The sequence below is a fragment of the Mesocricetus auratus genome, unplaced genomic scaffold (genome assembly GCF_017639785.1).
Source record: "Mesocricetus auratus isolate SY011 unplaced genomic scaffold, BCM_Maur_2.0 Super-Scaffold_100011, whole genome shotgun sequence".
NCBI classification, from domain to species: Eukaryota; Metazoa; Chordata; class Mammalia; order Rodentia; family Cricetidae; genus Mesocricetus; species Mesocricetus auratus.
In genome coordinates, this window is record NW_024429195.1 from 53,975,419 (window position 1) to 53,996,799 (window position 21,381).

General features: G+C 36.2%; 1 protein-coding gene across 7 annotated transcripts in view; it reads left to right on the plus strand.

The window, feature by feature from the left end:
- Cnot2 (CCR4-NOT transcription complex subunit 2) overlaps positions 1-21,381 on the plus strand; it is an 87,060-nt gene that overhangs the window by 42,342 nt on the left and 23,337 nt on the right. For 3 of the 7 annotated variants that reach the window (XM_040754839.1, XM_040754838.1, XM_013121547.3), the window contains exons 3-4: positions 5,078-5,200; positions 13,498-13,564. In XM_040754839.1, coding sequence (XP_040610773.1) covers positions 5,078-5,200; positions 13,498-13,564 — 190 coding nt within the window. Of the gene's footprint in view, positions 1-975; positions 996-5,075; positions 5,201-13,497; positions 13,565-21,381 lie in introns of those variants that run through there. The other 4 variants (XM_021233756.2, XM_040754841.1, XM_021233757.2 and 1 more) reach the window with 4 other exon arrangements.

Here is a 21,381-nt window from a genome sequence, read left to right on the forward strand (position 1 = left end):
ACTTTTATTCTAAAATTAATGTAGATTTCTTTAAAATAGATATGATCAGTGTTGTAGAGACTGTTGTCTCAGTGTATAATCAGCCTGTTGTCTTCTAAAGTTATTTTCTGAAATACTGGTATTTGGTTGTAGTGCACCGTACTTTCTATGTTTATCACAAAGTAACAACCTTCCTTTTTGTTGATGACGATGTTGACTCTTACACCCTTTGTGTTTTATGAAGAAAACACAGTAAAGTAGAAATATTTATGCTTGACTGTGGGTCTACCATGGTGTCTAAAAGCGAAACCTTACTTACTAGCTTAGGATCAGAGCCTGTATCTGTACTTAACAGTTGTATAGCCTTGAACAGGTGACCTGACTTCTGGTCCTGAGTTTTCCAGATACAAAATAGGGGATGCTAATTGTTAGCATCATAGCGGTATAATGATGGCATGGTGTTTGTTTGAGATGAGACCTCACTGTGTAGCCTCAGCTGTCCAGGAACTTGCCACATACACCAGTCTGGCCTCAGATTCAAGGCAAGCTTTGACTACATGAAGGTTGTCTCAAAAACAACAACTCTGGTTTTGTCCTGAGTGCTGGGATTAAAGGCATGGACTATCTGGCTTTGCCAGATACAGGGCTGATAAAAGTGTCATTTTTATAATTATGGTTACAATAAAGTGCTTTCTCTCACTGATTAAGAAGAGCAGGCAACCTAACTTGGCATTAAAATTTCAAAGAAGAGCAAGCAATGAGCATTGCAGAGACAGCAGCTGTATAAACGGCCCTAAACTAGGAATGTGAACACCTGAAGGTGTTTCAGGAGTTTGATGGTAGGAGGGAGGATCTTGTGAGGAGAGCTCAGGAGGATGGGTTACATAGGGTCTTTAAGCCTATTTATCTGGGCAGGCAGGTGAAGAAGTTTGCTCAGCAGATAGGTCCATGAACACAAACGTCACTTAAATTGCTTGGATGGAGGAAAGGAGATTTGAGGAGAGTGAAGAGAGCAGGTTGGTAATCCCCATTTGGATGTTGTTGGAGTGCCTATGCTGGTAATTGACAGTGGAGGTAGAAAGCTATTGATGACGTAGATAGTCTAGTAAGTATTCAGGGCTTAATTAGCTTGCAGTTGAGATCACGCAGGTTATTTACAGTACAGTGGCTTACTTTACACAGCCTGCAGGTTTATACTCTGTTCCTTTGTCTGTACTCTGCCTTGTTAACCTAGCACTTTCCTTCCATAGCCTGCTGTGTTGTTTGGTTAAGGGTTTGGGACTTTGCCGGTGATTTGTGGTGATTGTTGTATTGAGACATCCTTCATTTAGCCAAGGCTGGCCTTGAGGAGTTCCCTTCATTGTTTCTAGGTTTTTCTCACTGTTGAGCCTTTCGCACGCGTGCGTGCGTGCGTGCGTGCGTGCGTGCGTGTGTGTGTGTGTGTGTGTTGTCTTGATCCAAATTTGTTCTCTCACTTTTTTTGTTTGATCAAGGTTTTACCCAAACATTGCATTGATTCACTCTCCCCCCCCCCCCGCAGGATAAATGATCTTGTATTTGATTTTGCAAATTTGTCTTTAGTCAGATTGTCAGCTTGTTCAAAAGTAGAGCTTTTATTCAAGTTTTGTTATTACTCAGGATTCATGTATGTAGCAAAACTTTCTAGACCGCAAAGTAAGGTACATGTAAGAAGGAACAAAAACAGAAAGGCAGCGCTTGCTGGATGTATGGAGCAGATGGGAAAGAACATGAGTTAGCGCATCAGTGTTAAGTTTGTCTTCATTGATGAAATTACACTTTGAGAGTAGACATGCTTGGCAGTGCTTTAAATGTGTTGCTAGAACCTTTGATTATGATATGAGAAAGATTTTGAAATCATTGTGTATTTGTTACCAGGAAAGAATGTTTTAGGGATCAGCTCTACACCCAGTCCAGCATTTGCTAGCATTCTAGGTCTCAGAGAAGATTGGCATCCGGGGATCTTGAATATTACTATTACTATTTGGATATAGACATAGTCTGTCCTACTTTTCCTATTTTCCTGCCCTTGCTTATTGATCTGTGTAAAGCCACATGCATGCTTTCTAGTTAAAGTTACAAAGTATTCCAGTTTTATTTCCCTGATCAATTACAAAAACTTAAAGCCTTGCCCTATTTCTCCATCATAATCCTCCTTAGACATCGTCTATGAAATTGTTGGTTTGATCATCTAAACTGGAGAGTTTTGAAATTTGTTTTGTAATTATTCAGACTTAATGAACTTGGCTTTGAATTGGTGTACTTAAATGCCAAGAATGTTGCAGGATTCGTGTTGGGTATTGTGCTTTCATAATTCATAAACTAGTGCAGTTGGAAATTCAGATCAGATTAGCACTTCCATTCTTCCCCAAGCATAGTTCTCTGTACTACTTACAGAGACAAAATAACTCCTTTTGAAGAATGAGATTGGTAGAGAAGATTTAGTATAAGACAACCTATTTGTGTGCTTTAAAAAATATATAGCTTCTTGTAGAGTCAAAGGAATGATGAAAATGTTATAACTAAATGTTTCCCCATGAGAAATTCTCCTTTTGGTATAGAGCATTGTTCTAGGAGAATGTTTGTGCTTCTTGTTCTTATAATCTGGTATGAGAATCAAGAAGAGTCAGTCAGTTTGCAGCATAAGCCCCTGATCAAAGATTGTAACAGTCCTTGTTTCTAATTTAAAGAGGAAATTTTACTTAATTTAAACTTTAAAATTTTAAACTTTTAAAATTTATTTACAAGATTGACTTTCATTTATATGAGGTAGCCCGGAATTTTCAATATAATACTGGTATATGTACTTTCTTGTTGATAGAATGTGATTTCTAGATTCCCTTTATTCTTTGCAGGAAAAAAAAATGTAAATAGCTCTTTTAATGCCATACCCACCCGCCCATATCTGCTCTTGTTCAGAGTGTATCCTTTATCTGTCACTTTACTCACCAGATCTGCTGCCTTGTAGTCTTAAACCATCATCCTTTGTTGCCACCTTCCTAACTTTTTTCCCTGCTTCTAACCTTTTTTTATAGTATAACTTAGGATCATTTATAAACATACATGGTAAATTAATGTCACTCTCTGAACTTTCCCCAATACCACTAGCTCTTGATTTTTTCATCTCAAATGGATAACACTGAAAGGCTTGCATGCCTACCTACAAAGTTGTATTTGATATCTTTGGCTTAAATCCTCACACTCACCACTGAATGCAAACTATGATCCCTCAGTTATACCACTGAGGGATTTGTCTCTCTCTCAATTGAGGGCTCTTCCCGCAACTGTTAGCCAGTTACTTCTCTTATTTTCCTTCCTTGTTTTCTTTCCATTTTTACTATCCTTACTCATTTTATGCATCTTATTCTGGTCCCTCATTATTTATAGAACAAAGACCCATTGTTTAAAGTTAATCTAGCTTTAAGGAAAAGTAGTAACATCTTTCCCCTTTCTATTTTGCTGTGGATCAGAAATATGTTGTCTCTTACGTAACCCTGTCAGGGTTCACCATTGGGAACAGTGACTGTTATTATTTTTCTGTTACTGAAGTTATGTCAGAATGATTAGTATTCTCACTAATGTGTGATTTCCCGCCTCTTGCCTTCTCTCTTGCCTCACTTCTCTCTGGCTATGCCCAACCCCCACACTCAGTGAGGAAATACAGTAGAGGACAAGCATTTCTGTGTTTTATGAGAGGCATTTCATTTGCATGGTATTAAACAAGGTGATTTATTCCATATAATTAATTTCAATTTCTGAATTTTAGGAATCCAGAACTGGTTTCAATGATCTATTGTGTAAATATTTTTAAAGAAAAGTTTATTTTGTGTCATTTTGAGTTCATTCATGTGTGTTAAATGTAATGGGAGATGCCTGGATATTGAACTATGTATGGTACATGTTTTTACCCACGTTATTCTTTCTTAGAATTAGAACTCATTGCATAGGTCCTGTAAAGAAAATTAAGTATATTCTTAATGTTTGCAAGACAAAATTAAAATCTCAAATGTACTGGATCTAAATTTTTTTCTGTTTATTTTCTGAAATTAAACCCAGAAAAGGGTGTGGTTTTTTTTGTTTTGTTTTGTTTTTTTGCCCCTCCTATATTGGAGAGTACTTAAAAAGTACTTAGGAACCTGGTAGATAGACATGTGTGGTCCTTCTCTGAAATTACTTAGTTTTTTTTTTGAAGAGAATAACCTTAATTATAGTAAGATATTATATTTGATTTGAGTATACTCAGAAAAATGTAGTATGTCATTCAAGTCTCTATAATATAATCTCTGATGTCATTGGCATTTCAGCTTACTCTAAACTCCAGAGTATTGGCAGGATTGAGAAGACATAATGGCCTTAAATGACTCTTTGTCAGATTAAGTGATACCTTGTAATACCAGAGCTCTGAGGTAAAAAGATTGGGAATTCAAGGCCAGTCAGACTACATAGTAAGAGCCTATTTAAAAATGAAAAAACTTCATGTTGACTAGCTGGTAGTTTTGGAAACTTAAATGTTAGGATAGAGATTTTACTAATTTAGATGTAAGGTTATAAATGTTAAAGTTTTTATAAAAACTTTAGAAGCAAAAGAATAAGCAGTCAGCAAAATATCACAAATTTATACCAACATGATGTTTATCCTGTTATATATGTAGGTAGTTGTGACTTGACATAAAATTCCAGACTGCCTTTCCATAAAGAATAAAAAAATGCTGTGCCACCATAAGCCTTCCTGCTCTTAAACAGTTTTAAAAGTAGATATGTATTGACAGACACTAATGTTGCAATGTAAGTGAAGATTAAAACTTTAAAGAAACCTGTTTTTGGGATAGTTATATTTGGAGCTATAGTATTTTCAAGAATAAGTGATTTAGTTCCATAAAAGTTAGCATAATTCTTTCCTTCTTACTTTTGGGTGGGAAATGATACCATATAGTCAGATTTGTATCTCCATCATGAGTTCCATCACTCTTAGTTAAGCTGTTTCAGGATAATAGCAGTACTCATTTTGTTTCCATAGGGGTAAAATAAAGCCGGACTTTTCTAAAATACTATTCTTGATAAAAGTAATGTTTTTGTTTAGGTGACAAACAGCATGTTTGGTGCTTCAAGAAAGAAGTTTGTAGAGGGGGTGGACAGCGACTACCATGATGAAAATATGTACTACAGCCAGTCTTCTGTGTTCCCACATCGGTCAGAGAAAGATGTAAGTTTATCAGCTACACTGTGTTTCCTCAGCAGCGTGTGCCTGTGTCTAGATCCCTGAAGAGATGCACGTGAATGCCAGGGACTGTCTGTGCTAAGCATAGGTGTAGGCCCTGGGGACACAGATAAAAGACCTGCTTTGTAATGGGAAACATTAGTGTCCTGTGATGGTTACACTGAGATATGATAATGTTGTTATAGTAAATCTCAGGCATGGTGTAAATGATGCTACTTTGAGGAAATTTGGGGGTTTTGGTTCATGGGCAGTATTCTTTATAATAAAGCAAGTGGAACTACAAAGTTAAGCAAGCACATTTGTACAGATACGTAAACTAGCAAGTTTTGGTAAACTCTTTCCTTATTGTGTAGTTCTGACTGTAATGCTAGCCTGCAAGTACAGAACCCTCTCCTCTCCTCAACTTCAGACACTACAGTGGAAAGTCTTTGCTGCTGTGTAGACTATATAGTATAGAGAAGGCTAGTAGACCAGTAATCCCATTCCACAGGAAAGGCGACACATTGACAGGATATTTCAAAATAAGTTCATCTGTTCAGATCATTTTAATTTAGTTTATTATTCCTATTAGTCAAAGCAGTTATACTCTGATCCTGTGTGTCAATTCAGTTTCTTTTTTCCTTTCCCTAACTTCCTTAGCAGTACTCTCAGTTCTGTTTTGAGTATTTAAAAGTATATAAACATGTCTGTTTTTATTTAAAGCTGATTATTACCAGTCATTTCTGATTTTTAGGTCACAAATTCACTCAGCCTATGTTCACAATAGGATTTTGGTTATCCCATTTCCCCAGTCTCAGCCTTTCTCCATTATTTTTATTTGAAAATTTTGTTGTTTTAAAAATCAATCATCAACTTTCCCTCCAGGTTATGTGTGGTGGCTGTGTTTTTTGTCACTGTGCCCTTTAATACCCTATGGAATGTCACCTAGTTTTTAAAGTTTCTTGACTATCAAGCTATTTGCTATTCCATGTGAATTATATTGAATTACTATTCACACATGTGTCTGATTTAAATGTTGATTTTGTAGATTAAAAATTTAGGATTGTAATTCAGTGGTAAAGCAGTTGCCTAATATGAGCAAAGCCTTGGGTTCGGTCACTAGTATTGCAAAAGGTTTGGGTGTAACATTTAATGTTTTCATCACAGAAGCTTTAAAACTATGACTTGGCGATATGCAAAGCCAAGTTTGGTAGGAAAATGCTGAGGAAATGTGCTGATGAAGGATTTAATTGAGAACGTGTGAAGATTTAGACGGACATCTGAAATTGAGTTTATATAGACAGTGAATTAACAAAGAAATGTCTGCCGGGGCCAGAGAATTGCTTGAGTTAGTTAAAGCACAGAGAGAGGACTCCTAGCAGTCACATGCAGCTCACAACAGTCTTAACTCCTGTTCCAGGCAATCCAGTGCCCTCTTTTAACCTCCTTGGCACTGCATGCTGGAGGTGGGCAGACATATATGCAATCAAACTCCTATACCCATAAAAATAAGAATCTTTTCCTTCTTGAAACTTTGGGTGCTAAATTAAGAAGTAGTAAAATAGGCAGAGGAAGAACTTGAACTTTGAGGCAATGCAATATATACTTGTGCCCTGGCTGTTAACAAGAATGTCTCAAAGCCGTCGTTTCCTCACCTGTAAAGTGGTGATAACAGTGTAATAGGTGCCAAAGATTGCTATTACTGTTACTTTATTCTTATTGCACATAATACAGGCAGACTATGTAAATTCTAAAAGTATAGATGTACATCAGAAAAACTCAAATCTTGTTAGGACTAATTTACTGCTAGAACTTTAATTTTATACTTTAGATATTTTCATCAAAATTCTTGCAGTGATTTAAGTTTCTGAAGCATGGTGACATCTTCCATCAGACGTAAGAACTTTTAGTATCATTAGTGTTCCTCATGCCTTTAAGAATACCAGCTCTAGCCGGGCGGTGGTGACGCACGCCTTTAATCCCAGCACTCGGGAGGCAGAGGCAGGCGGATCTCTGTGAGCTCGAGGCCAGGCTGGACCGACAGCCTCCAAAACAATACAGAGAAACCCTGTCTCGTAAAACCAAAAAAAAAAAAAAAAAAGGAATACCAGCTCATAAGTCTTGGCAAATAGTCCAATGAAGTTTATTGTTTATTGTCACTGCTGTGACAGAAAAGCCCAAGGAGAAGTGATGTAAAGGAGGTTTTATTGTGAATCAAAGTTTAAGGGGATGCATTCTGTCTTGGCAGGGAGGGTATAGCAGCAGGAGCCAGTGGGGTGAGGGTAGGGGTTGGCAGCTGATCACAGCAATCCACAGTCAGGAAGTAAGCAGAGTGAACAGGAAGTGGGACTTGGCTATAAGACCTCAAGGCCTGCTCCCAGTGACTCACTTCCTCTAGCAAGGTTCCCACACAGTGCCATCAGTTGAGGACCAAGGGCTCAAATACATGGGCCTGTGGCAAAACAATGTACATATATTAAAGCGTCTCTAAATGTAAAACACATAGACTTAAACAAACTATTAACAGTTTGTGGTTTTGTATTACTTATGTTTGTGCTTTCTCATATAAAAGGATGCTACATAACTATAATGTAAAAATCACTTTAGTCATGCATCCTACAAAATAAGCAGTGTGCTGGATTTTGCTCATAGATGGTAATTTCCTTATCTCTGAGTTTTAGATTATTTACTAATGGCTTAGTGAACTGGTCCCCTTAGTGCACAAAAGTTTCCAACACTCTCGGGCGTGTTTTTAAAATCATACTGAGTCTCTCAAGACTACAGCAGTTTGAGTTGCTTTGGCTTTATAGAGCGTTTTAACTAGCATCTTGGGTAAAGTCTTCTGCATCCTTTCTCATAAACCATATGTCTTTATTTAGTGCACAGCAGTACTCATCCGAACACCAATATTGACTTCCTTTCAGAAGGATGGCTGGAAACTAGAATGTTGCTCATTTCAGGGTTCTGGGGCGTGTTCCGGTGGGAGTGTGTTTATGTGTTTACTTGTAGAGACCAGAGGTCAACCCCAGTTACTCTTCCTCGGGAGCCATTACCTTGTGTTTTGAGAAAGTGTCTCTCACTGGGACCTGGGTTACAGATTAGGCAGGGCTGGCTGGCCAGCAAGCCTCACGGATCCTCCCCTACCCACCAGAGCACTGGGATTACAAGGGTGCTCACCATACCCTGCTTTTCACATGTGTGCTGGGACGTTTGTGCAGCAAGCATTTTACCACCTGACTATCTCCAGTACTAAAGGGCTTTATCATTGACATTTTCCACACAGGTTTAAGTTACTCTTCACTGTTACATATATTGTGAGTTTGTTAATAATCACCTGCTTTTTATAAAGTGTTTTTAATCGCCTTGGTTACTGAATGTGAGCTGTAGAAACCCTAATAATGAGTTTAAACTTCAGCTACGTGGTTTACGAGCTGTGTCCTGGGGCAGAGTAAGCCATCTGTGTGCACCTGTTTCTCATCTGGAATATAGGAACAGTAATATGTAACTATTCCCACTGTCTCCTAAATTCTCTGGATTTTAAAACTCCATAGTATTTGGGCCATAGAAATGACTCAGCTGAGTTTGAACACACGTGGTGGACAGAGAAAATGGACTTCCCACAAATTGTCCCTAGGCCTCCATCTGGGAGCTGTGGGGTATATACAGATAGCCACACACATTACATGTACACATAAAATAAATAATAAAGACAAAATTTTAAAACTATTAGAAAAAATGCATAGCATTTATCACTGCCTGTAAGTACCTGGTTATTGTTTAATCCACTAGAATTTAAACTTAACAGGGGCAAGGATTTTATCTGTCTAGTTAGAGCCATGCTTAGACTCAGCAGTAGTTAGGAAATAGTATACTCTGTGTTCATTAAAGAGAAGGGGAGTAGATACTTTTGAAAATTACATTTATTGGCAAATAGAGTGTAAATCAGGTTTTTTTGGTTTCTTTGTTTTTAAAGATAGGGTCATTGTGTACCTCTAACTGGCTTAGAACTCAGTGTGTAAGTGTAAATAAAGCAGAATATATTCAAAAGTAGTTGGAATTAATTGTCATTTCTAAAATTAAAAAAATCATTAGCAGTTGCATTATCTTCAGTGTTTTAATGCTAAAATGTAAAATGGAGAGAAACTGATACATCTATGAAGCACCCAGTTTCATTATCTACAAAATAATTATAAATTGTTTCATCATCTAATTAGCATGTGGGCTAAGTATTTCTTAATCCCAAACACTCCAGACTAGAAGTACCTAAAGCCCCAAATACCCCACCCAGTTCTAAAACTTACACATCATGACTGTGGATTTTTCACATTTTCAAGTTTTGGGATTTGTGTGTGTGTGTGTGTGTGTGTGTGTGTGTGGTGGGGAGGAGCTTGGATTGGGAATTTTGCATTACTGAAAGATGGTTAATCTGTATGAACAAGGTTGGTGTGTGTATACACACACGTATGTATGTGGTTTTAAAAGTATGTTTGAGGTTAAAAAAAAAAAACAGTGTTTTGAGAGATTATTTAGGTGACTATGTGTAAGTGTCCTTGCTACAGACTGGTGCCTATGAAGAGCCCTTTGAGTGTAAACATTGCTAAAATCAGTCCCTGTCTTTCTGTAATTTTGCACATTAGCACTATTCAGGGATTCAGATATATATGGCATCCTTTTTTTCTTTTTAGTAAAAGCATTTTAATCTTAGGTGTGTAGTATTGAGATTCATTATTTTTGAAAGTTTTTTTAAAACTTATTTTGAAAGTTATTTTACATAAACTGTCGGGTGTTGTGATTTGTTAACAGTTTTATTTTTGTGTCTTCTACTTTATCCTGTTCTCTTCCTCTTTAATTCCTCATAGTCTTTGTTTATGCCCTTTGCTTCTATTCATTAGATTTCATTTGTATCAATTTTTTAAACCATTGATTTTTAATTTTTTCCCTTGAGTCTGTGTGTACACACGCATGAATATGCTTTCTTCCTTGGTCTCTCATTTTTGTGTAGATTAGACACAGTCAAAATCTAATAAATTTTTCCCAAAATAAATAAGTAGAGAAATTATCATCATCCATTTAATTAGATAAACTTTACAGGGTAATTTTTAACTTATTTCTTTTTCATATTTGTTAGAGATATTTTATTTTAGAAATTTAATTCCATCACCAAGCTGTGTTTAATATTTTGTAAGTTAGGTTTAATGATAGATGTATTTATTGGAAAAGGTAAGCACAAGAAGTCATCACCATTAGGAAGCATATAGGGAGATGGAAGAGTTAATGCTTTAGATTGTTACTGGTCACAAGTGTCACTTGTATCTGCTGTTAATGAAGATGACGTTTACGATTTAGTTCTGGAGCTTCCACTTTGGGAGATGTTGAAAGAAGAACTCGCGTCTGGGGTCAGCCTGGTTTGCATAGTGGCACCCTGTTTCAAACCAACAACCATGTTCTAATGTGTTGATGATATATCTATTAGGAAGAGGTAAAGGGGCCATTTGACAACTTTGGAAAATAAGTAACTAAGGCCACATTATTATTTCTTCTGGTTGCTTCTACAGCTTTATTGTGTCGTTTGGCTTCAGTGTAGAGTCCTTGAGAGATAAAGACATTGCATTGTATAATTTAAACTGGGAACACGATAAGCTACTTGGTAGTTTTATCATTCTACAGATAACACAACATTTTGTCTTTTTGCACCTTTCCCCCTCTTTGAGACTGAAACTCAAAGATTGCATTCTCCAGTGTAGTCTGTTTCTTGGGCTAAGATCTTAGTTTTTCTGAGAAATTCATTTTTTAAAAAGATTTATTTATTATGAATACAGTGTTTTCTGCTACCATGTGACTGTTGGGAATTGAACTAAGGACCTCTGAGCTATCTCTCCAGCCTGAGAAATTCATTTTTTAAGATTAACTTTTAGCACTTCAATGTATAAATTTCTTGTGGTCTTTTAGTGGTAGTTGATGCTTTGCCAAGGTCCATTTCTGATTTTTCGTAGGCTGTTAATGTTGTTGAGATGAGTGCAGAGAGTGAGAGTCACAGCATCTGTACCTTTGTTTTGTGATCTTCACACTTACTTCCTCCTCAGTGCTCAGGGCCCAGCACACATGGAAGTCAGTTGTGTGTTTCTGGCCTTTGTGAGAAAGCACTGAAATGTCTCTTCTTCCATATTCAGTTTTCAGGCATCACAAATTTTTAGAAGAATATTATTCTAAGGTGTACATTAAGTTGTGTAGTTATTGGTCAATGTCTTACATGGAAAACCTTCAAAAGTTCCTCTACTCTCCTTTGTATAGCTAATAATGGTAACAAAGTCATGATTTTTAACTATTTTGTCACCAACTACAGGTTTATTTAAAAAATTACACATCTCATTCAATTAATCTTTCATGCTGCTTAGAAATGAACGTTTAATAAATATTTATTATGTATATAAAATATTTATGGTTAATATGGTAACAGTGATGTCTATAGTCCCTAAGAAAAGAATTTGACCGTGTTTTAACCTATTTGATTGATTGATATAGGTTATATAGTTATAGTGTTAATATAATTGTCTAGAATATACACCTTGGATGTATGAAATAGTATGTCTACACACACACACACTCTCGAGTTGAAGCTTTAGGGAATAACTGGATGATTTTAGAGTGGTATACAATCCACCCCTCTCTCTGCAGGGCCTAGTATGCAGCAGTTTTATTAAAATACCCATCATATGTAGTTTGTAAACTTAGGAGTAAGTGTACCATGTCCCTGCCTAATTGTTGTTAAGTTTTCCTCCTGGATCCACAGAGCTTCTTTGTCTTCTGTGACTCTCCACTCAGCAAGCCCTTTTCTTTATGCTCCAGCTACACCAAGATACAAGAGTGGCTCCTGTAACTAGAATGCCTTGTTTATTCTACCTTGCCATCTTTCCAGTTCCATCCATTGCTTTAGTAATCACCTTCCTAAAGCACATACTTTATTCTTGCCGTTTCCTTGCTTAACACTCTTTTTTCTTATTGTTAGAGTTGGCAGCCATCTTTGTTTGACCCTAGAGAAGACGTTTTGGAATCTTGCTCCCAACACTATTTTATGTCTGTTTTTTATATTCTTAATAGGACTAAGCTTTATCTCTTTTCCTATTCATTATTATCTTGTCACCACTGTTTCTTACCATGCTTTTTGATTATGACATTAACTTTACATTAACTGAATATTGTGTACCTAAGAGATGCCTCTTGTGGCTTCCTTCGTGTTACACACTGCAGAAATGGACTGACTTCCTCATCTTTGGGCAGAGTGGTCTTTTCCCAGTGATGTTGTGCTTTTGCTATAGCATTTGCTGCACCACCTTGGAATGTAACTGCATGATTTTCTCTCATTTCCTACTAGGTTATACGCCTCTTGCTGCATGGCCCATGTTTTCTTTAAGTAAAATGCTCAGTGGTTGCATAAGATGGAATATTGAAACGAAGGCTTGCATGTCTTCATTTATTCACCTTAAATATCTGTCTTGTAAATGGCACTCCTGCATTTCTGTCTGTTAAGAAATACAAAAAGAAGCTGGGTGTTCTGTGACTGTAACATGCCTTTAAATTCATATTCTTTTGGACGTGGTGGAATGCGCCTTTAATCCCAGCACTTGGGAGGCAGAGATAGATGGATCTCTGTGAGTTTGAGGCCAGCCTGATCTACAAAGCAGGTGCCAGGACTGTCATACAGAGAAACCCTGTCTCAAAAAACCACACCACAAAAGAAAAAAGGAAAAAAGTTTACATTTTATTGGGAAAATAAGACGTTGCTTTAGTAAATTCAAAGGCATTGTACAGTATGGAATCTGCATCATTCACTCAGAAACCATAAATCAGTTATCATGTCTGTGGTTTTGTTTTTTACTTGTCTTTTCCTGATGTTTTCTCTACTTACATAGCTGTGTGAATATAAAAAAAAGAACACATATTTTTACAAAGTATATAACTTTTCTATTTTGTTTATAGGTTGAATTTAAAATTTGTTTAAATGTATAGTCTAAACTCAGTGTCACACAGAAATTTACAAAGTTGACTGAGATTTTAGTTTTGTGTTTTCATTAGTAGCCTAAATTTTTTTTGGATGAAGTAATGGTGGTGTTATGCGTTAGGTATAATTTAGAACCTCATAACATTAACTATTTCTATTTGCACAGTTTGGTTTCATCTGGTTATGGTAGTCTTTATAAGAAATGTGGCGCGTGGGTTGTCTTACATTTATGATATGAAGTATAGACTTGTAACTACAATGCTCTGTCTTCCTTTATGCTCTAATGTAATTAATTTGTTTCTAGATGCTGGCATCACCATCTACATCAGGTCAGCTGTCTCAATTTGGGGCAAGTTTATACGGGCAACAAAGTAAGACTTTTGTACTTATTTTGGGATACTTTAATTCTACCATTGTGGGTTTACTATAGGGCTTAACAGATAGTAAATTTTCAAAGTTATATTTTACTTGTAATCATCATTATGTTGGGCCTTACTAATTCTAAATCTGTTATTTCTTGAATACAGCATATGTTGTAATTTACTTTGACATCATGTATATCTATATGTTCTTTTGCAGTTTCTTGAAAATTTTCTAAACAAAGGTAGTCACTGTGTTTTCAGTTAGAGAAAGTTACAGGGTTTTTTCCCCTTTGGTTGTTTTGGTATAATTAATTTGTTTAGATTTGAACCTACTTATTACTGTAAGCTGATTTAGCAAGAATTTGTAAAATAGTTTTCATTTAATAGAAAGTAATTATTTACTTTGCTTTGGTTCTTCATGATTATAACACCTAAACTTTTACTCATTTTCAGGTTTTTTTCATTATTTAAGGTTTTGTTTTATAAAGTAGTATAATACTTTTAAAGCGCTTAGCACAGTGCCTGGCGCATAGTAAGCGCTCAATAAATGTTAGATATTACCATCACATAAAATTTTATAAAAGTAAAGTATAAAATATTTTTGTTTTTTTTTTCAAATTAAATTTTCAAAGTGATACATATTAATAAGATTTTATACCTGTTAGTATTTTAAAAATCTGATTTCTCATTGCTGTTATAAATGGGGGCTGGGATAAAGTGCTATAAGTTACCATGAAACAATAGAGGACAGTATCTATTCACTGTCTTGATCAGCTTCAAGTAAAATCAATTTGGTTTGGATCTGCCCTGTATGAGGAGAAACAAAGTCGCAATAAATGTCAGAGCAGTGTGTCTTTCCACTTCACCCTGGGCACCAATTCCAGAGTTTATGTGGGGAGTTGTTTTGTATAGAACAATATTCTTTCCATCTCTCTTATTGTTGTTGTTGTTTATGATTTTCCTCTTTTGCTATGAAACAGTTTGCAAACACAATTAGTAAATACTAATTTCATACTTAAACAACAACATATTTTAAAGCCTTTTATTAAGAACTGTTGTTGTTTATGATTTTCTTTTGTTATGAAACAGTTTGCAAACACGATTAGTAAATACTAATTTCATACTTAAACAACAACATATTTTAAAGCCTTTTATTAAAAATAGAGTTCCTTATTTATCTGCAGATGTCTACTCTACCTGTTGATGCAGTATTATAGCTAGTAATGTGTTCTTGTTAGCTTATGTATGTATGGTTTTGACCCTGTTGGGAAGCCTTCCTGGCTGTTTAAAGCTCTCTTCTATTTCATTACTTCATAGGGCTATTTGCTTTTTAAAACCCACAGTTTATCATAGCAGAAAGAAGATATAAAATGGATAAAATATGTTTGAGAAAGTGAAGTTAATTCGTGTTGATGATTAAAACCAGTTCTCTAGACTTAAGTTTTTAACCTGCAGATGTGACATTGCTTTGGGGATGGGCTGGTTTGGAAGGTGATAATGTCTTTGGCATGACAGATATTGACTGATTCCAGCTTTCTTTTAACTTGCTTTGTGTAGTGCGAAGGATATACAAAGATTGATGATTGAACAGATGTATTTTTCTTAGGAAAAATCTTTAAAGATACTAGTTTTTAAAGAAGCCATGTATGACAAACACATTTTGTTAAAATATCTATATTTCGTAAAGTTGGTGAAGCAGCATTTTGCATGCATGGCTTACTATTTTAAACTGATGTTTTAGAAAACAGCCTGCTGAAAAATGAATACTAGGATAACTGTTTCAGCTCAGCATGGAGCTGTTTTCCATGGTACACATTTGGAATTTACAGTTAGTGACAAAAGACAGCCTAGTTGCCAATTCCTTTTATGAGAGACCCCAATGGGCCAAATACATCATTTAAGTAGTGGGTAGTCTGAACAAACACAATATGAAACAAGAGAACACAAGCCACATTGTAAGACTTGAGGGGGGGGTCACAGTTTTATTTGTGTATGTTAATATGTGAGGAGTTGACTTCAGGGAAGGATAGATATATAAAGAATTAATAAAGGACTGGATTAGAAATACTAGTCTTATGGCATTTATTATAATTATACACTGAGACTGATAGAACTTAAAAGTTCTTTTACTATTCAAATGTAAGCTCTATCTGGGGTTTTGTTGTTTGTCTATGTATCTGTGGCTTTGAGACAATGTCTTATATAGCCATTTTTGTCAGGACCTCAGACCTGCCTCTGCCTTCCATGGGCTGTGATTTCTGAGGCTTGGTTTTAGCTTTTGGTGCTAGATACTGAGTCTAAGCCTTGTATATGCTAGACAAGCACTTTAACCTTGAGCTGTATACTCCCAACTTTTTGCTTATTCCTTTTTTTTTAAAGTTAGAGAAAGAGGAAATGAAGGAATATTTTCTGTCCCAGAGATAAAACTTGGTGAAATTAAACAGCGGGGTGAATGGAATGGACACAGGAGTGCCTGAAGATTTTGCCAATTTGGGGTAGAAGCAATTATGTGTTACACATATGAAGTATACAGAAAATACTGGATTAGAAGATTGTATGGTTTTGGGCCATAGAGTAATCTGATTATATCTAAATATATGACTTGATTCTGTTTCTGAAAGGTCTCAGGCACTAGTTGAGAAAAAAAATAAATCTTCCTAGGATTTAGACTCCTGGTTTGTGGGCTTGTGAGTGGTGGCGTATTCTATCAATTCTTCTAACTGATACTCATCTATGAACATAGTTTTCTTCATAGAACAAGAGAGCATAGTTGATAGGGTTTAAAAGGGATGATATTGACATTATTAAATACAGAATGGTTACTTACGGTTGCCTTAAGAATTGAGTTTACCATTCTAGATAGCAGGGGTGTGTGTGGATAAGACCATTCTCCTGCAGCAGCTCTGTATTGTGTTTAATTGTCTTTGTGTTATAAATTCTTCGTTTATGATAAGCACTCAGGAAATAGTTACTGAATTTATAACGAGGAATACATAAACTAATAGTATAAGATAGCTTTAGTAGGGAATGGGAAACTTTCTTGTTAATTGGTTTCAGCTAATAAGTATAATTTCCTCTTCAGTGTGGAATATGCCTCAAAAGTTCTTACAACTTTCCAAATTATAGATCAAAGTTGTATCACAAATTTTCCCCCATAAAATATCTGTTTTGTAGTGGAAACTGTCATTTCATTAGACTGCCTTCACTTTTTTCCGCCATTAAGATTGTTGGCTCCTTCAGTTGTCATGGGCACATTAAAAATATGGGGGAAAAAAGCTAGTATTTCATTACTATGCATGAATCTTCACAACTCCATTAGATGTTAAAGAATTTGTAAGGTCATGTAGATGACAAGTGATGGAGCCAGAATTAAGTTACTTTGTAAGAGTGGTGTTCTGAATATGAGCTAAGAACAGAGTTTCTGAAGCCTGAAAGCTGAAGTCATGACCCTAGTGAGTCATTTGCATAAAAATTACCAGTGTTGAATCTGCAGATGCCAAGAATCTACTGAGCTGTCTACTGAAGACATTGTCATAGGATTTATTCATTCATCATTTATTTATTGAGCACTACCTTGGATGTGGTTATATTCCAAGACTATAGCAAATAACTAAGTTCCTACCTTTCCCGGTGCTTGCTTTTAATGGGAGGAAACAGAATAAATATGCAGGTAAAGGAAATACTACAGTCCTAGTAACGAGTAGAAGAAAACTCAGGCAAGCTAATGAGATGAGTTGAAGAGTTCATGTTTTACATGATTGAAGCAAAAAGACTCCACTGTCTCTTGGGAATTTTAAGTTGGAAACCTGAATGTGAGGACGAAAATCCCTAGAATGATCTTGAGGGGAATTTTCGGGGGCCAGGAAGCATGGAAATCTAGTAAGTCACGTAGTGACAAAAAAGCACCAGGAAAGTCAGCAGTAAAAGAGCGAGTGTCTCTGTCATAGAAAATCCTATAAATTTCTTCTGAGAGTTCAAATAGGGCTGAGCCATGGCTCAGAGATGAAGAGTACCCTCCAGGCTTGCTTCCCAGGTCCCAGGTAGCACATTAAAACCATCTGTATCTGTGGTTCCAGAGGATCCCACATCTTCTGGCTTCCTTGGGAACCAGACACACACATGGTACACAGACATATGAGCAGCAAAACATCCATACGTATGAAAAATAAAGTAAAATTGAAGAAATGAAGAATTCAGCCCATGGGGCGGCAGCTGCTACCAAGCCTGATGACCGAGTGCTACCCTAGAGCTCACTTGTTCAAGAGGAAAGCATTACAAGTTGCCCTTTGACGTCTACATACATGTGTTTACACTTGCACACAAACCAAGTAAATGTGAGATACAAATAGTAATTTAGATATGTTCCAAACGTACTAGCAAAGGTTTTATGGTGCCATTTCATTTTTAACTAGGACTTTGCTTTGTAGAAAGTGAACTGAATGGGGAAGGAATAAGAGGCAAGACTTGCTAGTTTCAGCAAGAAAATCGGAATTGGGCCAGTGAATGAGAAGTTAGGCAGATTGGGGGTATTTTGGAAATACAGTTTATACAAGTTACTGTGTGCATTTTAGGAAGGAAAAATTACCATGTTTATAAGGTTGAGATCTGTATCTTTTTGTGAATGGGTACCAGTAATCACTGGGAATTTAGGTTGAGGAAGAATAACAGAGTTTACCTTGGGAAATGTATGGTGTTGCTCCAGGGGAAATGGTTGAGGAGTTCCTGCAGTCTGCTCTTCTTGGATTCATAACAGCTTCATGTAGCTAGTTTCTAAACCAGTTCGTTCCATCCATATTTCTCATCTGCTGTATCCTTGTCTTGGTAAGGCAAGTTTTCCTTCGGGTTTGGAGTGTTTCCTCTTTATTTTTCTCCCCTGTGTTTTGAGATCTTGTTTGCTAGGCATCCTAATATCAGAGATTACAGGAGCACTGTTTACCTTGCTCACCCGTCGTCATTTTTGTACAGCTTGTCTTCTCAGACGTCATTGTCATGCCATCTGTAGCTCCTGATGTTGCAACACTACTGCCATCATCTTGTCTACCTACTTAAATCATGATCATTGTTGCAGTCACATTCATACAGACTCCAGGGGACCTTCTCTAATTCCAAGCCTACTAAGTTATTGTGCATGACTTAATCCTTAGATTTGTATGTGTTACATATCCCTGTAGTGCAAGAGAAGGGAAGGCATCTTATGAGTAAGTGATATGAAGAGTGAACTCAGATTTGAAGACAGATTTGAAGACAAGAGGGGGGAACGAAGGAAGATTGTTAATCATACATAGAGTAAGCAATGAAATGTTATTGTTAACTTTCCACTTTGGGGTGCTGGCAGAATTCTAAAGACTAAGTTGTGGTTGTACTTAATACTGTAGAATAGTGGTTCCCAAAACCCTGACTATCCCTTCTAAAAACACTGGGATGGTTTAGGGTAGAAATTCTACCACCCCCAAATCCCCCAAAGTCAAAGTAAGTCACAGTTTCTAAAGAAGAAACAACCAAGTTAGTAACTACCTTAAAAAAACAAACAACAACAACAAAAAACAAGTAACACTAATTACAAGGGAACTTTGAAGTAGGAACCAGAAACTGGATTGATGTTTTCCTCATTTGTTGCTTGTTATTTTTTAAACATTTGTTTAGTTTTATTTATGTATATGTTTGTGTGTCTAAAAGTTTATGTGAACCCATATGTATGAGCCCATGGAGGCCAGAGAGCATCATACTTAGGAATTGGAGTTCCAGGTGGTTGTAAGCCTCCTGATTGTGGGTGCTAAGAACCCAGCTTAGGTCCTGCAACTGTGATGCTACAAAGTCAGTTTAATGGCTGGTTTTAGTTCTTAATGTATAACTTGGTTGATCTCAGAAGGGGTTTTTTTTTTTCCTGTAAATTCTTTGGATTTAATGGAGGAAATAGAATGAAATTATTTTATCTGGAAACTTAATTATCTGCAAAGTAGGTTGTCAGTAAAGAAGTCCTGGAGATCAAGCTCCTCCTGGGACTGGGACTGTCCATAGATTGGGCGTGGTACTGAACTTCTCCAGAAGTCTAAGAGTAAGCAGTCTGGGTATAGTGAAAGGGAACTGTTGAAGGTTTCACTCAGGTGCTGTAACTAAACTTTTCTCTAGATTATTAGTACTGTTTATCTCTAACAAAGAGGCTTCTGTAGATGGAACAACTTATTATAAACATTTAAGGTGCTGGTTGTGAAGCTGCTCTTTGAACAGAAATAATTCATGGAATACTTACATTTTTTATTAATTAAAAGTACTTTGTACATTTTTGTATTAGGGCACGTGTATGCCATGACACACATAGTGGGGGGCAACTTGCAAAAGTCAGTTCTCTCTTTTTTTTTTTTTTTTTAACCACTTGGATCCTAGAGATAGAACCTAGGTTCAGGCTTGGGGACACCTTTACCCAATGGGCCTGTCACCAATGCCGTGGGATGCTTAAATCACTTTTTCTTAGGATTTTCTGAAAAGGGATCCATGAAGAATTTAATTCATTATTTGTTTAGCATCTCTTGTCAAATAAGAGATAGGAATCTATTTAAAATATGTACATGGAGTTCTGAAAGAATGAGCTGATCCAGAACTATAACCTTTTAAATTGATTCTGGTCCTTTCATTCTTGGTATGTAAAAATTGGGATTGAAGAATAAAAAACAGTGATGCTTGTTAGATCATTGACTTGGTTGTCACCCTGACATCATTCACAAGCTCATGCACACTTAGTTGTGTTTTTACCTTGTGTAGCTCTTCTGGTCCACCACCAGCAGTCACTTGAGCTTTTCCGCTGTGTACTCTATTCTTGCCCTGATGTTTTGGAGATGACTTTGTTATTATTTATAATTAGAAGATTACATTTTCTTCCCTCCCCTTTGATTCAAAGACCTCAAATATAATAACGTAGTATATTTTGTTTCCTAAAAATAAATCTCTGTATGTTTTTACTCAGTGTTATTCTGCTTTAAAGAACCTCCATTTTTAAGATAAGCTTCAAATAATCCTTAAATATTTAAGAATTGGTAATTCAGCTTGTATTATGTATTCTTTTCTCTTCATCTTTCATAAATATTGCAACAAAATGGATGAAATGTGGTAGATTTATTGACTGTGTTTAGCCAACGTGAATGTGGAGGCTAAAATTCAAGTATGTTTTCTTCAGGTTGTCTTCCTCCACAACTCATAAATTAATTAGAATTGGCCAGTGTTTAATTGAATAAAAACCATTACCCATTCCTATTTTTCTTGGCCAGATTTTTGCCAATATTCAAATTACATATAATATAAAAAATAGTTTTGAAACTAGAAATTTTCTTATACAGAACAGACAGAAAAATATACACATGGAAAGTTACTGTAGAAAAAAGTCTTTTGTATCATTTGTAGAGCCTACTGATTTCTTTAAAGAGGCCAAAAAGATAGTAAATTTTCGAGGATGTGTAACTTCCAGTGAGTGGTGAGTGTAAGAAAATGGAAAGGAAAGGTGAAACTAAAGAGAAAATGGACAAGCATTAAAGAGTGAGAATAGGATGGTAGAGGTGGGAGGAGATAGAAAATTTAGGATGGATGGATGAGTGGATGCATAGATGATTGATAGATATCCACAGGTAGAAACACATCCAAAAGGAGGCTGGAAGGAAAATGGATGGAAGGTGTTATTGGGCACTCACATTGTGAACATGGTTGTTTCTGCCTTGCATAGTACTGCCATTCAAGAACACTAGGAGTTAAAGAGATCCAAATTCTAGCCCTGGTTCTTTGTGTTGCCTTGGAGAAGTCAGTTAACTTAACTGGGGATCAGATTTCTTATCTGTAAA